The 16538-nt window shown below is 48.8% G+C and overlaps 1 protein-coding gene across 1 annotated transcript; it reads left to right on the top strand.

The window, feature by feature from the left end:
• The first annotated feature begins 440 nt into the window (after positions 1-440).
• On the top strand, positions 441-5756 carry LOC142802692 (uncharacterized). The gene has a single exon (XM_075887657.1). It carries the CDS (start codon positions 441-443, stop codon positions 5754-5756), a length of 5316 nt encoding a protein of 1771 aa, XP_075743772.1.
• The last annotated feature ends 10782 nt before the right edge of the window (positions 5757-16538 follow it).

Raw genomic sequence — 16538 nt, 5'->3', positions numbered from 1 at the left:
GGGGGAGGAGGGGCAACTCGGAGGGACTCGTTTTCGGGTGGTTCGCGTGACGGGCAATGCGAAAGGAGCGAAGGGCGTCCTTGACATCTGTTTTTACCTACAAGCCTAGCCGTGAAGGGAAAAGGGGGTGAGGGCCACAATGACCCTTCTCGAACACGCGGAAAGCGTTTTGTCCATCTGTCCTTGAAGACCGTCGCACGTGCGGGGTGCGGAGGAAACTCTTTGACAATACTTGTGCTTCTCTGTTTGCTTTTCCTTTTTTTTTCTTCCCCTCTCTACGACAGCGGTACATAGCGAACGAATAAACCAGTCTTCGTGATGCGTTCAAACTGAAAGGACGTGTTTTTTCTCTGTCGTCGTCTCACTAGAAAAAGTCTGCCTCCCTGCTATTCCGCTACAACATTTTTTGGTGCCGAAACCCGGGAATTAGGGACCCAAAGATGGACATCGACAGGATGAAGCGCAAAAGGGCCGTGGTGCGAACGTCAACAACAAAGCTGCTCAATGACATCGCTACCATGGAGGACGACGCGTCACTCGGTGAGCTTGAAGAAAAGATCAACCTTCTCACCCTTAAGGAAGACTCACTCAAAGAGCTAGATCGGGAAATTGAGATTGGCGTAGAAGATGATGCATTAGAAGAGGAAATTGCATGCTCCGAGAACTACAAAGAAAAGATCAACGTAGCAAGGACTAAAGTACAGCTCATGCTACGTGAGCTTAGCTGCACTAACGCCGCATCAGTGAGCGCTTCGCTAGATCGCACCTCAAGTTCCTCAGATCAAAGAGAATCTAGCCGTAACATCCCGCAAGTAACCCCCACAGTAAAGCTGCCAAAACTAGAGATAGCAAAGTTCAACGGCGAGCTTCGACAGTGGCAAGGCTTTTGGAGTCAGTTCGACACGACAATAAACGCTAACCACCACCTGTCAAACGTGGACAAGTTCAAGTACCTGAACAGTTACTTAACAGGAAAAGCAGCGGCTGCCGTTGCGGGTCTTGATTTGTCCGATGGAAACTACGAAGTTGCTCTCTCGCTGTTAAAGGAAAGGTTCGGTCGTAAAGAAGCCATAATCGAGGATCACATGTCCAGACTGCTCAATATCAAGTCAGTGCGTGACTCGCGGAACCTCAGCCAACTTCGGAGCCTCGTTGACGAAGTAGAGAGAGGTGTACGGAGCCTCACTTCTCTTGGCGTCGGTGTCAGCACGTACGGAGCTCTGCTCCTGACAGTAGTAAAGAAGGCGGTGCCTGCGGACCTTCATCTCGAATACTGTCGACGAAAGGGCGCTACTACAGGAGGCAGTGAACTGGAGGCATTTGCGCATTTTTTGAGAGTCGAGGTAGAGGCACGGGAGATTATACAGCGGGCCGAAACACCAAGGGGCATGTGTGTAGAATCGTCTGTCGAAAACCGTAACAGCACCTTTAAAGCGGCGAGAATGTCTTCAGCCGCTGCACTGCATACCATGACCAAGGAGAGAAAAGGGTGTCTGTTTTGTTCGTCAGGGTGCCACGAAAGCGGTGACTGCGATGCAGAGATGTCGGCAGCTGATAAAAGAGAAATGCTGAAGCGTGAGAATAGATGTTTCCGCTGCACAGTAAAGGGGCACACGTCAAGAGAGTGCCGTAAGGCCAAATGGCTCAGGTGTGCCAACTGTAGCGGAAAACACCTCACGGCTATGTGTGATCCTGATTTCAGAGAATACCGTGGCAGTGGTGAACAGAATGCATCCTCTCCACCAGCGACAGGACAAGCCACAGTGCTAAAGTCTTCTCTAGGCTCAGAGGAGAAATTTATGTGCATGGAGGGGCATCGGTTTCTTCTGCAAACAGCACGAGCTTGGACAGTGGGACCGCACAAAAGTACGCTTGTCAGGCTTCTCCTAGATGGTGGCAGTCAAAGGACGTTCATCCATCGCAAGTTGTCTGAAAGACTGCAGTTGAACGTGCTTGGGGAAGAGGAACTTAAAATCTATGCCTTCGGCGACAAGTCCGCTATAACCCGCACTAAAGCGCGTCTGGTCGAGCTGTGGCTGCAAAGCCAGTACGACGGGAAAAGGGCGCGAGTGGAGGCCCTCGAAGTTCCCTGCATCTGCGCAGATATAATGGCTGCGCCTTTAAAGTCAGTTCTTCTGGAACTTTCGAAATTTGGCTTGCCAGTCGCGGACGTCGCGCAGGGTGACGGAAGTGAAAACATTGATCTTCTGATCGGCGCTGATCATTATTGGGAAATTGTCACGGGATCCACTAAGCGCCTAACCTCCAAGCTGATGGCAGTAGAAACTGCATTTGGGTGGACAGTCCAGGGCCAGGTAGGCGCAAAAAGGTCACCAGGAGGCTGTCCCTCTGTTGCTGGCGTAATGCGAGTAGCAGTGAGCGAACAAACTAACAAAGAAATATCAGCACAGTTGAGGTCATTCTGGGAGCTCGAACACATTGGTATCAAGGAACACGAACCAGCTCGCCACCAAGACGCAATCCAACAGCACTACAAAGAAACCGTCAAATTTGAGCATGGGCGGTACACAGTGTCTTTCCCCTGGAAGCCTATGGTTGATGAGCTCGACGACAACTACGAGTGCGCCGCGAAGCGTCTTAGAGCCAACACGACGCGCCTTTTGAAGGGAGATTCCTTGATCGTGGAATATGACGCCTGCATCCGAGAATACATCGAAAAGGGCTATGCAGAGCCAGCCAACAAGCATTGCAGCGCTTCGGAAGGTCCGGTGTATTACATGCCACATCAAGCAGTTGTTCGACAAGAAAGCCTGACAACAAAAGTGAGGGTGGTGTTCGACGCATCATCAAGTGCCAAAGATCGCCTCTCACTGAATGATGTTTTGGAAAGTGGTCCAAAACTTAATCCAGAGCTCATTGATTTGTTGATCAACTTCCGCACTTACAACATCGGCATCGTCGCGGATATTGAAAAGGCATTCCTTCAAATATCTCTGTCAGAGGGTGACCGGAACGCTGTGCGGTTTCTCTGGTATGCTGCCACTCCGAAGAAAGGTGAAGAACTTCCAGCGGTGGCGGCCTACCGGATGACGCGCGTTCCGTTCGGTGTTACATCCAGCCCATTCCTATTAGCCGCAACATTACGACACCATCTTGAAGGACTCCCAGAGCAGTATGCTGAGACTGCGAACATCCTGCGCAGCCATCTCTATGTTGACGACCTTGTGACAGGGGTCGACACCCTCGAACAGGGTAAAGTGCTATGCCAGGAATCAAGCGATATATTATCTCAAGCAGGAATGCGGCTCCACAAGTGGATGTCTAACGACCACGATTTAGTCAACTTCATAGAGGATGGGAACGTGGCGAAGAGGAATGCAAATGCCGAACTTCCTGCAGCCACCAAGGTATTGGGAGTAGGTTGGAATGCTCATACAGATAACTTCGAGTACAATCTGACCTCACTTCTTGAATTCCTCACCACAAGAGCCGACAGCAAGAGATTCGTATTGCAAGTCTCAGCCAGAATTTTCGACCCCTTTGGGTTTATCGCTCCTACAACACTGTACGTAAAGACAATGTTCCAAAGGTTGTGGGAGTTGGGAGCGGGTTGGGACGACCCCTTGCCAGAATTGATGCAAGCGGAGTGGAAGTGCTGGTGTGAAGAGCTTCAATGCATCAAGGCGGTGTCCATTCCGAGGATCATCGCAAGGGATTTCCGAGATGAAAAGACAGAGAAGGTGTTGCACATTTTCTGCGATGCCAGCCCAAAGGCCTACGGTGCTGTCGGATACGTTGCATGCAAGTCTGCTCAAGGAATAATCAATATAAGCCTAATTATGGCCAAATCAAGAGTTGCCCCTTTGAAGCGCCTCTCGTTACCCCGACTAGAGCTGATGGGGGCCCTCATTGGTGCTCGACTGTGCCACTACGTTGCCAAGGCCTTGAACCTCCAGAATGCTGCTGCCATCCTTTGGACCGATTCCACAGTGGCTATGCACTGGATTAAAGGAAACGCTGCCAGATGGAAGCCCTTCGTGGCAAACCGAGTATCAGAGGTTCAGGCGCTGACTGATCCCGAGGATTGGAGGCACTGCCCAGGACTAGACAACCCCGCTGACCTAATCACTCGCGGTATCCTCCCATCAGCCTTGTTAGAAAGCGAATTGTGGTGGAGAGGACCACACTGGCTTCACAAGGATAAGACGCATTGGCCAACGACCGGTGAGCAGAGCCCAGGGGCAGTAGAATGTCACCTGGAAGAGCGAAAAGTGACGGTGATGCCCGTAATATCATCGCCGTTCGAGGCAGTGCTGAAAGTAGAGGAGTTCAGCTCATGCAGCAGAGTCGTGCGCTTAACTGCGTGGGTCCGCCGCTTTGTCAACAATTGCCGCCGCGGGAAAGAAAGGAAAGGTGGTCCGCTACGAGCTGAAGAGGTGATCGATGCTGAGAGGTACTGGTTGGCAACAACTCAAGGAGAAGCATTCAGTGACGACATTTCCAACTTGAAAGCCCAAAGACCACTGCACAAAGGCTCTCCTGTTCTGCCACTCAGTCCGTACCTTGACGGGGAAGGTCTCATGCGAGTTGGTGGACGCTTGCAATTCACCGACAACCACGAAGAGACTAAACATCCCATCATTCTACCTAGCACTCATCCCTTCACGCTACTGCTCATAAGGAAAGAGCACGTGAGAATGCTACACTCAGGGGTGCGCGACACCTTGGCGTCATTGCGAGAGTCGTATTGGATCATCCGAGGGCGCCAGGCCGTAAAAAAGGTTATCAAGCAGTGCCTCATCTGTCGCAAACAAAGTTGCCCTCAAGCCACGGAACCAGTGGCACCACTTCCAGCTGACAGAGTAACAGAAGGAAATCCGTTCGACACTGTCGGCATCGATTTCGCAGGACCTTTGATTTGTCAAGAGTCGCGCGGTGCCCGAAAATGTTACATCGCAATTTTAACCTGCGCTGTGACACGTGCCGTCCATCTTGAGCTCGTTAGCGACATGTCGACTACAGCCTTTCTCCTGGCTTTCAAGCGCTTCGTGGCTCGCAGGGGAATCTGCTCGACTATTTATTCGGACAACGCGCTAACCTTCAAGAGAGCAGCAAAAGATCTGAATGCAATGTTCACGCTACTAAAATCAGAGGAAATGCAGTCATACTTCGCCGGAAACCAGATCAGGTGGAAGTTTATTGTTGAAAGGGCAGCTTGGTGGGGCGGATTCTGGGAACGGTTGGTGCGATCGGTGAAGGTAGCGTTGCGCAAGGTGTTAGGTCGGAGCAGTTTAAGCTTTGAAGAACTCACAACTGTCTTGTACGAAGTCGAGGCCGTAATAAACTCACGCCCATTGACTTTCACCTACGATGATGCTCAAGAGCCAGAACCACTGTCGCCGGCGCACTTCCTCGTCGGAAGAAAGCTGACAACCCTTCCTCCACACCACCTGCCAGCCGAAATTCCGGGCGGTGACGCGCATATCTCACGACGCTGGAAGTACCGGTCTGCCATGGCTGAAGGATTCTGGAGACGGTGGCGGAGAGAGTACTTATTGGAGCTTCGATCGGCGCATCTGTCCCGGCCAACGACATCGAGTGACCTAAAGATAGACGATTTAGTTCTTTTAAAGGAAGATCATCTCAAACGACACATGTGGAAGATCGCCAGAATCAAGGAAACGTTCGAGGGCAGGGACGGCAGGGTGCGGGCCTGCAGTTTGAAACTAAGCGGGGGAACGGTGGTGAAACGACCAATACAGCTGCTTTATCCGCTAGAAGTCGACCGACAATGAGCTCAAGAGTTCGCTCATCCGGGGGAGGTTGTTGTATTTGTCGCATACTGGGAAGCAGCCCCCGCTGCGGGGGAGCGTTAATTGAAAGACTCCGCGGCGAAGAGGGGGAGGAGGGGCAACTCGGAGGGACTCGTTTTCGGGTGGTTCGCGTGACGGGCAATGCGAAAGGAGCGAAGGGCGTCCTTGACATCTGTTTTTACCTACAAGCCTAGCCGTGAAGGGAAAAGGGGGTGAGGGCCACAATGACCCTTCTCGAACACGCGGAAAGCGTTTTGTCCATCTGTCCTTGAAGACCGTCGCACGTGCGGGGTGCGGAGGAAACTCTTTGACAATACTTGTGCTTCTCTGTTTGCTTTTCCTTTTTTTTTCTTCCCCTCTCTACGACAGCGGTACATAGCGAACGAATAAACCAGTCTTCGTGATGCGTTCAAACTGAAAGGACGTGTTTTTTCTCTGTCGTCGTCTCACTAGAAAAAGTCTGCCTCCCTGCTATTCCGCTACAACACCGAGTACCTTAGCCACTAGACCACCGTGTTGGGGCCGCCCCTCTCATTATCATTCACTCTCTTGATATGCTGTGATTTATTTTGTCGTCTGATCGTGCGTAATTTTTCGGCATTGTTTCCGTCACGAAAAAACGTCAGTGAGATTTCGGTGGACCCCAGCATTTCATGTCAAAAAAGATACACCATGTCATGACGCACTGCGCACCTCGGAATAACGGTGCTGTGGCATCGCATATAAATAGATTTTTGTAACTTAAAAATAAGCTTGCACACACTGCAACGTTTTTTTTTCTTCGGGCAACCGTAGCCTTCGTTGAAATAACAAAATCACAGCATATTCACAGACTGAATGATGATCAGTGGGGTGAAGCGTCCGTCTGTGCGTCCGTACGGACGGACGCACAGACGGAAACAAAGACGGACGGAAACAAACGGACGGAAACAAAGAGAAACGGACGAACGGAAGCACGGATGGACAGACAGACGGACGGACAAAAGCACGGTGGACGGGGAAACAGGTGGACATAAGGACGGATGCATGGACGGAAGCACGAATGGATGGACGGAACCACGGACAGATGGAGGCATGAATAGATGGACAGACGGACGGACGGGTGGATAGACGGACTCACGGATAGACGGAAGCACGGACGAATGGATGGACGCACGCTTCGACCGACTCAATCATTAACTCCGTGGATAGGCAGTGAAAACCACTAACGCCATCTTTTTTTAAAGTTTTGTTTCAACGCTTTCACACATGGAAGCACGCTGCACACTCAATACTGATGGAAAAGTTACGATGATGTAGGCCCTCAAAAAGACGTCACAACCCCCCTTGAGCCATGCAGACACAATGAACAATTTGCAAACAATCGTCCTCAATAACTGATTGCATCGCTTAGTACGGGAACGTGTACAACAACTCACAATATGGTTTCAACTGGTTGACACATTTTAGTTTGGTATCCGCAACAGCCCCGCGGACGTGGGCTGCTGTTGGAAATGGTTGAGAGCCAATTTCAACACAGCTGCTTCAGACGCCTAGCTGTATAATTAGTACCTACGAAAGTAGTTCACTCACACTTAACAGGCGCACGTTGTGCGTGTCCACAGCTCTATCAATATGTCTCCCTCAAAGTATTTCGTTTGGCACAGTGCCTCCGCGTACAATATGGCGTGTCCGCAACCGAAGATGCGCATGTGCTCCCGAACAGAGAACTACCAGATACACAACCTACGCAACCAGCGCAACACATTCCAAGAGACCAAAGAATCCTGAGAGAGGAGACGGAAGCGCCGTGCCATAGCAGGATGCTCGCTCTCCGTCGGCGAGCCGCGGCAAGACAATGGAATCGTACGCCTATCACGCGTTATGTATGAAGTATACGGAAGCCAATCGAAATGCACTTAACGAGAGTCAAGTGACTCTTGCAGAAGTGCCAACCATCATGTTGAGTTTTTACCTTTCAATAAGGGTCTGATGGATAACCGTAGAGAGTCATGGTGCCGTGGTCATTCCTGGACGTTTTTTTTTTCTTTGAGTGTATAGGTAGTAGTCGATGACCGCTCTCACGTTGAGGCCACATGACCGTCACCTCTGTACCGTTCGCGAGCTCTTTAGACTGCCTTCCTTAATTCGTCTAAGGGATCGCCGCTTTTAAAGGCTTCGTTTTACTATAAGATACCATTAACAGAGACTTTTCATGACGCTAACCTACCTTTCCGCATGCGGCGCAGCACCCGCAACTTACGTATACTGTTTATTCGTAATGTGCCCCCCCTGCCTTTTTCTCAATTTATTATCTCGCTCTGTGTTGTTAATGTGCGGACAACTTAATTAGAATAAAATACGTGTTCTTTTTAAGTGTGTAATCTACACCCATTTGTGTTTTGATGTATAGGCTTGATTTCATCAATACAAGTAACGAGTGTACGATTAAAGCTTGTATCACCTCTTTCTCCGTCACGTAGCGCTTAAAACTGGAAGTTTACTGAAGACCAAAACAATGCGCTCCAGAAGTGCACAGAGACGAAGAGGCACAAATAGCAAAAAAAAAACACAAAAAAAACGAGACGCTGACCTTAAACACAAGGTCTGTGACCGTTTCGTTATATTCATGATTATTCGTTCTTGTGTGTCTCCGCAATTCATCAATTTGACCCTCAGTGTATACCATCTAACCACTGCTTGAAGCGTTCTTGAACGTTATTCGAAGGCTCCTTGCAGCAACGGCATTCTTGAATCAGCCTTCGGAAAGAAATGTTTCTTGATTTGCGTCTAGCCTATCTTCTTTGGCTATTCTGATCACTGCTAGAGATAGCCTTCGTTCCTGTTTGCCAACGCCTACAGTAGCCAGAGCAGAAAACCTGGGGCAGGGCTTTCGTATGCATAACGACAAAATTGGGTGATTAGCGAATGCGTGCTATTGGCAGAGCGCAAGAAAGTAGGTGCATTCACGGACAAAAATTTCTCACCTCTTGTTTTATCATTGCTTTGCTTTTTTTTGTCTGTTGTCTGAAGATACACTCAGTGCACCAGCCTGGATGACGACATTTCTGGTTGAGAGAGGAAGACGAGAAGTTGGCCACGGTGCGACCTCTTTGCGCTTCACGCGAACGCTATACATTTCCATTTAGACGAAGAAGACACAGCTGACTCGCCCGCGCACACAATGGAGCCGTCACCAGTGCTTCCTGACTAGCGTGTCCCTGTGTATTCGAATGCTCTGAAAGCATTTGACGCCGCAACGCATTTACTGATTTAGAGACAACCCCAGAAAAGGGTCAAGCCTATACTCTCACAAGAGCGGAAGTGCTGCGCCGCATTGAAGAATTCCTCGCCTCGATTCAGCCGCAATCTCTCATTTTGCTTACGCCACTTGGGACTTCCACGAATCACGAGGAAAGCTCCCGTATCGCTTTTCATGCGGAAATTGTTAAAGTAAAGATGTGGATTCCCGAATTATTATTACTTAGTGGGCTCTTCTTATATTTCTTTCTCCGTTTCTAGTCTCCAAATTGCAAAGAGATAACCGTGAACAGAAATAAAAAAAAAACTTTTTTTCATTTTTGCAGGGCTCTGTGAGAGCGAAATATCTGGAATGAATGATGAAGATGGACGGAAGATCAACCATCTGGAATGAATGATGAAGACGGACGGAAGATCAACTTTGTGGCGTCATCAAAGGAGTTGGCAGGCTGCTACATTGTATTTATTGTGAGCGATTAAATATCGGTGTCACTCGAGCGTTTTTGATTGCGATTGCGGCGAATCCGAATAAGACTTCTTCCTTGATAGTGATCAATAAGTTTGTCGCTGCTACACGGTAGAGTGTTTATGCGAATCGAGGTTTGCCCAGACGTTAGCCAAATTGTGATCATGTAGCCAGATTGCGATTGTCTAGATCCCGATCGAACATGAACGCGATCAAATGCGACCGTGTAGGAGCAGCTGATCCAGATTGAGCCTAATCTGATTGGCCCTGATCGCAATGAAAAGTTACCGCTGACACCAACAAAAAGATCAATCACCGTTTCGTTGCAGCTGTGGGCGAAGTATTATTGTTAATATTACAAAATTAAGCACACACTAATTTTAATAGCACGTCTGGCAAGTTTTTTTTCCAAGCGTGTTTCACATTATATTCTTGGAATCGTTGATTGCAAAAGAAAAAAAGAGTCCCCTTTCAATTTTAAATTGATATGGTAACAAACTGACGGAGTCGGTGTTAGAGGCTGACCACACTCTTAGCTCTCAAGCCTGGTATGATTTACGCTGCTGAATCCAGATACACGCAAGAGTTCTTGCATAGCGCGTCTGCTAAGCAGCTACAGACAAGTTCTCTGACAGGAGGAGAACAGCATTTATTTTCCCGAGCCGTTCGAATCCGACTGTCCTCCGAGGAGCGATTTTTTTCGCCGCGCGCAGGAACAATCTGTCTTGGCGGTAACGCGGAGACTACGATGCGGGGGCTCAGCCGCTATCCATCTTTTCTCGTGGTTCCGCGTTGGTCGTGCCTCATTTTCCACGCTCATGCACTCGTCTGTGAGCGTGTGCTTCGCGTAGCCTATACTCGATGTGAGCCGCTGAGGAGGGCATCGACTCGCAACTGAGCACGTTACAAGCAGGGAATCAGCGTGCGCATCCATATTTCTCATCCGGAAAAAGAAGAGAGGGAGGGCTGAGTAAATTGGAGAAATTTTTCACTTGAAAGCACTTTCGCAGATCCGTGTTCAGCACCACTCGTAAGAAAAGAAAGAAGCTAAAGGAAAGGAAAGAAGAAAGAAAACAAGAAATACGCCGTGTAGGCCTACCTGGTAACGATCTGGAGCGATTCGACTCAGAAATATCGAAACAGTTCGCAATTTTGTGCTTGCTCTAAGCCGGAGATTATGCAGAGTTGAGGTTGTAAAGTATACGTACGGCCAAGTGAACACACATTTCTTTCAGATAGTTTTTTAACTTCGAAAAAAAAACTTCAAATGATATTATGTGGAAGGAGGAAGCAACAAAAAGGGAGAAGGCAGGGAGGTTAACCAGAAAGACATCCGGTTGGCTACCCTACACTGGGGGATAAAGGAAGGGGACAAGAAAGACGAGAAAGAGGGAAGAGAGGGAAAAAAGGGGGTGGGGGAGAGACTGACAGTAATTTCACTGCAGCGTGTAGAACTCTACCGCATGTCAGAGGCGTTCACACAAGCCTGTCTTTCTCAGGAAACGCAGCAGGGCTTTCACTGCCTTGTGGGCTGTCGAGGCATGTGTACGTTGCTGTAATAGCACCTGCACAGAAAGAGGCCGATCATCCAGTCGCCGCATTGCGTTGGCAAGTACTTGTCTCTCTGAGGCAAATCGAGGACAATGACACAGCAGGTGTTCGATATTTTCGTCGGTGCCGCAAACATCGCACGCCGCACTGTCAGTACTTCTGATTAACGTGGTATAAGCTTTCGTGAAAGCAACTCCCAGCCAAAGGCGATAGAGAAGCGAAGCTTCACGTCGATGTAGGCCGGGTGGAGGCCGGAGTTGTAGTGAAGGGTCGAGCTCGTGCAGTCGTGTACGTCGTATGCTTGGTGTGTTCCACTCAGTCAGTGTGAGACTGCGGGCCAGTTGACGAATCTGCCTCGCCGCATCCGCTCTTGAAAGCGGTATCGGAACGCTGTTCGCTTCTTTATGTGACGTGCGAGCAGCATGATCTGCAGAATCATTGCCGCCTATACCACTATGCCATGGTAACCACTGAAAGACGATGTCATGGCCTTTTTGTATTAACAGGTGGTGAAGTTTCACGGTTTGGTAGGTCAACTGGTCGTGGCATCCGCGTCGGAGAACTGATATCAGGCACTGTAACGCTGGTTTTGAGTCAGAAAACACAGCCCATTTACCTGGTCTTTCTTCTGAATTGATGTGTTCCAGTGCATTGCGCAGAGCCTCGAGTTCTACCGTCGTCGAACTTGTCACATGTGAAGTCTTAAAACACCGAGTTACCTCTTGTGATGGTATAAGCACTGCTCCACCTGAACTAGACGGCGTAGTAGAGCCATCCGTGTAAATGTGCACGTGGTTACTGTAGTTTTCTTCCAGTAGGGATAGACTCAGTTGTTTTAGGGCATGTGTCGGTAAGTCCGATTTTCTCCTCATTCCTGGAATCATTAAGTGAACTCGCGGCCGGCTCAAGCTCCAAGGAGGAAGCAGTGGCTTTGATGCAGGTGCGTATGTCTCAGCAAACGATGAACGATGCTTGGAGACAATAGTGCCGTATGTCGTGCGGGGCCTTTCAGCAGCTAGGCTCGCCAGGTGGTGAGAAGGGGTCCTGGCATAATGCCTGAGGTGCATGCGCATTGTCTCGGTAATAATATGCGTATTTATCGAGTGATCTTGAGCGATGGCAATAGTTTCAGCCGTTGAAGCACTGCGGGGTATTCCAAGGCATATCTTAAGTGCTTGTGCTTGAATGCTCTGAATTGCGCGCAGGTTGGTCTTGCCGGTGTTAGACATTGCAGGTAAGCTGTACCGTAAGAATCCGATAAACAGCACTCTGTACAGTTGTAGCATGGATGATATGGGCACTCCCCATTTTTTTCCTGCAAGGAATTTGAGCATGTGGCATGTTGCGATCAGCCGCTTCTTCACATAGTTCACGTGTGGAGTCCACGACAGGTTTCTATCTATTATGACTCCCAAGAACCTGTGGCTTCTGCTGAACGATATGTATTCTTCATTAATCGATATACTGTAAGCAGACATTGGTTTCCGCGTGAACGCTACCACTGCACATTTTCCGCAGGACACCTCGAGGCCTTGTTTACGAAGATAGCATGACGCCGTTGTAGCAGCCTTCTGAAGGCGGGCGCGAAGCTGAGGCCTTGTCACACCTGATGTCCAAATGCAGATGTCATCAGCATAGACAGAAAGTTGTACAGTGCTAGGTAGCTGCTCGACTAGACCAATGAGAGTTAGGTTGAAAAGGGTAGGGCTTAGCACTCCTCCCTGAGGAACTCCTCGGCTGCTGTAATAATCAGGTGTTGGGCCATTCGCTGTCATCACGTAAAATGATCTCAGCTGTAAGTAGCTGCACACCCACATATATATCTTGCCACCAAGACCTACTGTTTTCAAAGCATCAAGGATGGCTTCATGGGTGACATTGTCGTAAGCCCCCTTAACGTCTAGAAACAGGGCGGCGCACAGTCTCTTACAGGCTTTCTGGTGTTGAACATATGTCACCAGATCAACAACGTTGTCGATTGACGAATGGCCGCGCCTGAATCCGGTCATGGATATTGGATAGATTTCGTAGTGCTCTAAATACCACTCCATTCGTGTTAGAATCATTCGTGATATTATGTGTATGGCTAAGTATTGTACGCGCCTACTGAGTGGTTTTTTGGAGTCAAGGCGGTGCAAAAATTGTGAGTTGTAGACCAAATGCAGTTGAGTGTTTCAAAAAGAAAATGGTATGCCGCATGCATGCGTCTTGGTAATTCGGACAATCAAATGAATTGAATTTTGGAACTAGTTTCGCTTTGTTCTGTAATTGCAAATTTACCCATAGTGGGCAGCGCACAAAAGGAAACACATGGCACACCATGTTTCCTTTTGTGCGCTGCCCACTATGGATAAGTTCCAACTCGCCCGCCTTTCTGTGCTACAACAGTTTATTGCAAATTTACATTTGCTGTTCTAAAGGTCATCTTAGATCAGGCATCGGCAACCTTAGAATGGCCACGAGGCCGTAAATTTGCGGCCTCCGGCACGTCATACCCACACCTCCTCTCCTTTTCACTTGCTATATTGAGGACACGTCATTTTGGACCTGAAATGTGGGGTTAGACATCGCATTCATTTGACATTGTGCCCCATCTTCAGATTTAACTATTGCCAAAATTTAGCTGTAACTTAGGCAGTTCCATAGAGTCGCGTTCAATAGGAGTTGCAACACGCTGTCTGGAATCAATTAGGCGCCATTGGTGCAAATCGCACAAACATGGAAGAAAGTTGGTGACTTAAACTATCTCAGCCCTTTCTGCACCCGTTTGTCTTTTTTGTCGGTTGGGTTCACTTTAACCGCAGCCACCGTTCTGCACCTCATATCGAGCGCGACATTTCTGTCATTTCTTCTTAGCCCCCCCCCCCCCCCCTCCACTGCCCCCTTCCTTTGATTCTCAGTGCGGCCCCCAGCTTCATGCAATTTGGCACTCCTCCTCAAAAGATTACTGACCACTGTGCTATTTTAAGTCCATCTCAATAGTTATCGTATAACGTGCACGGCTGTAGAAGTTAATGATATTGTCGGAGGCTGTTTACACTGCTACAATATTTCTGGCCATTGTCTTTGTAAATAATAATAATAATAATAATAATAATAATAATAATAATAATAATAATAATAATAATAATAATAATAATAATAATAATAATAATAATAATAATAATAATAATAATAATAATAATAATAATAATAATAATAATAATAAAGAATCTACGTGCAAAAACTATCTTCAAATTATAAGGCTCACCGTAACGAAGGGCTTCAGAAATTTAGGCCAGCTGATATTTTTTTAACGTGCCCTGACATCGCTCAGTTCACCGGCGGCTCCCATTTCGCCTCCATCGAAACCGCTACTCCCGGGTCAGCAGCCGAGTACCGCAACCACTGTACCCCAAAGGTGGACTTTATTGTAAATCAGGACTCTATAAGTAGATCGAAACTTCACGTCAAATTGCTCCGAATGGGGGTAGATCAGCTAGCAGTTAGATTGGCATTGCATTAGAATGAACTCAGCCGAGAGGTGTGTGACTTCCTTTGTAGAAGATTTAGCAGAACCAGGATCAATTCCAAGTGTCTTAATTTGCTTTATTACTGAAGGACGTGTTGCACGCATCGACAGTGTCTGAAGTGTTGGCTGCATGCGTGGTGTGGTCCAAGGATTTGATTGATTGATTGACTGATATGTGGGGTTTAACGTCCCAAAACCACCATATGATTATGAGACGCCGTAGTGGAGGGCTCCAGAAATTTCGACCACCCAGGGTTCTTTAACGTGCACCCAAATCTGAGCACACGGGCCTACAACAATTCCGCCTTCATCGGAAATGCAGCCCCGGCAGCCGGGATTCGAACCCGCGACCTGCGGGTCAGCAGCCGAGTACCTTAACCACTAGACCATCGCGGCGGGGCATAAGAATCAATATTTTGACCGGGTTTTACTTCCCGAAAATCTTGATATAGTTTTGAGAGATGCCTTATGTGGAGGGTGCCGAAAATTTCAACCACCTGGGATTCTTTACCGTGGTCCTAAATACGAGCACATGTAGCATTTTGTCGCCGTGAAAATTCTGGTGCTGCGGTCGCGATTCGACTACGTGTCCTTCGAGTCAAAAGAGAAGCTTCATAACTATGAGGCTACTGCGGTAGATTTTGACGACCGTGTAACCTTGTTTTGACAGCGCTTGCCCGACGGCATATATTTTCTATTGGCATTTTCTTAAGACAGCCAACTGCATTTTTATCATACGTTCTAACCTAGTGTGAGAATACAGCTGGAAGAAGTGGTGAAGTAAAATAAGCTACAGTTTGAGCCTTCCTTTGAAGCTTGTAAAAACGCCTCTACGAGAACACAGCGACCGCTTGAACAGAGCTGTCTTACTGTGTGAGCCGCACCACCTGCTCCAGTCTCGCGCACTGGCCTTCAAGCGGTCAGCGAAGAGAAGAGAAAAAAAAAAAAAAGAGCACCACGCAGCAATCCATCGTCCCAGCCAGAATCGCCACATCCGCGCGTTGTCATCGTTTGCCTTCCGCCGCCCGAGGCGTTTATCGTCCATGAGGCGCCGGACGTCGCGGTTCTCACTTCGCCCCGAAGCTCCTCGTGTCCACGGCGTCGAGTGACGTGAAAAGAGAGAGAATAAATAAACGAGTTTATAGGGGCGCCGAGGCGCTTGTAAAGTTCGTTTCACCTAGGTAGGAGCGATGGACGTTTCGTGCCGAGGACAAACCGTCCAGTGAGCCGCTCAGCATAAATAGATCGTATACTATAGCGTGGTTGCTGCTGTACTACTCACGAAACTACGACGCGTACCCAAGTCGTCTTCAGGCGATTCTGAAGACGCTGGTTTGCGTGTTTATTCTCCCGGTGCTGCCAGGTGAACCAGTCCGGCAGCGGCGGAGAATACACGTCGTGCCACGAGCATGTGGAAAAGGAATGGTGGCCGCTTTCTTTTTAACGCTCGCTACGTGCGTTCACCTGTTGCGTCGACTTGAAACGTTTGTTGGCGATGATGTTTGCTAAAGTACTGGACAGAAGTGCTCCTAGTTTCACCCCGAAAAAACAGCCCCGCCCGTCTGGTTGATCTCCCTGCACTCCCCCCCCCCCCGCCCGTCTGGTTGATCTCCCTGCACTTCCCCCCTCCCCCTTAGCACCGCCAGGGGGGTCCAAGAAAGCTTGGCTGCTGGCTCGATGGTCACGGGATGGAATCCAGAGCACGGCTGCCGCATTTCCTCTGACGCGAAACGCTAGAACTTGTAATATGTGTTTTTCTGCAGGCGTCTTCAGTCCCTGGATTACTAGCGTGCTTAGTATAGGGTGGGGTGGTACCACTGCCTGCTAGCCCTGTCTTTGGCGACGTTCTATTCCACCGTTGTGCGCCGTTTTAGCTGGAGTTTGTCGTGTCGTCACTTCGCTATGTGTCCGTACTTGCACGCCCAGTCTTTTACGTGTCTCTCATGCAATGTCCCTCACTGTGTATACATAGCACTGTGTTACATTACAGCAGAAC

This window comes from Rhipicephalus microplus, chromosome 3, assembly GCF_043290135.1.
Source record: "Rhipicephalus microplus isolate Deutch F79 chromosome 3, USDA_Rmic, whole genome shotgun sequence".
Lineage (NCBI taxonomy): Eukaryota > Metazoa > Arthropoda > Arachnida > Ixodida > Ixodidae > Rhipicephalus > Rhipicephalus microplus.
Note: the sequence above shows the minus strand (reverse complement) of the source record. Positions and strands in the feature narration are given on the sequence as shown.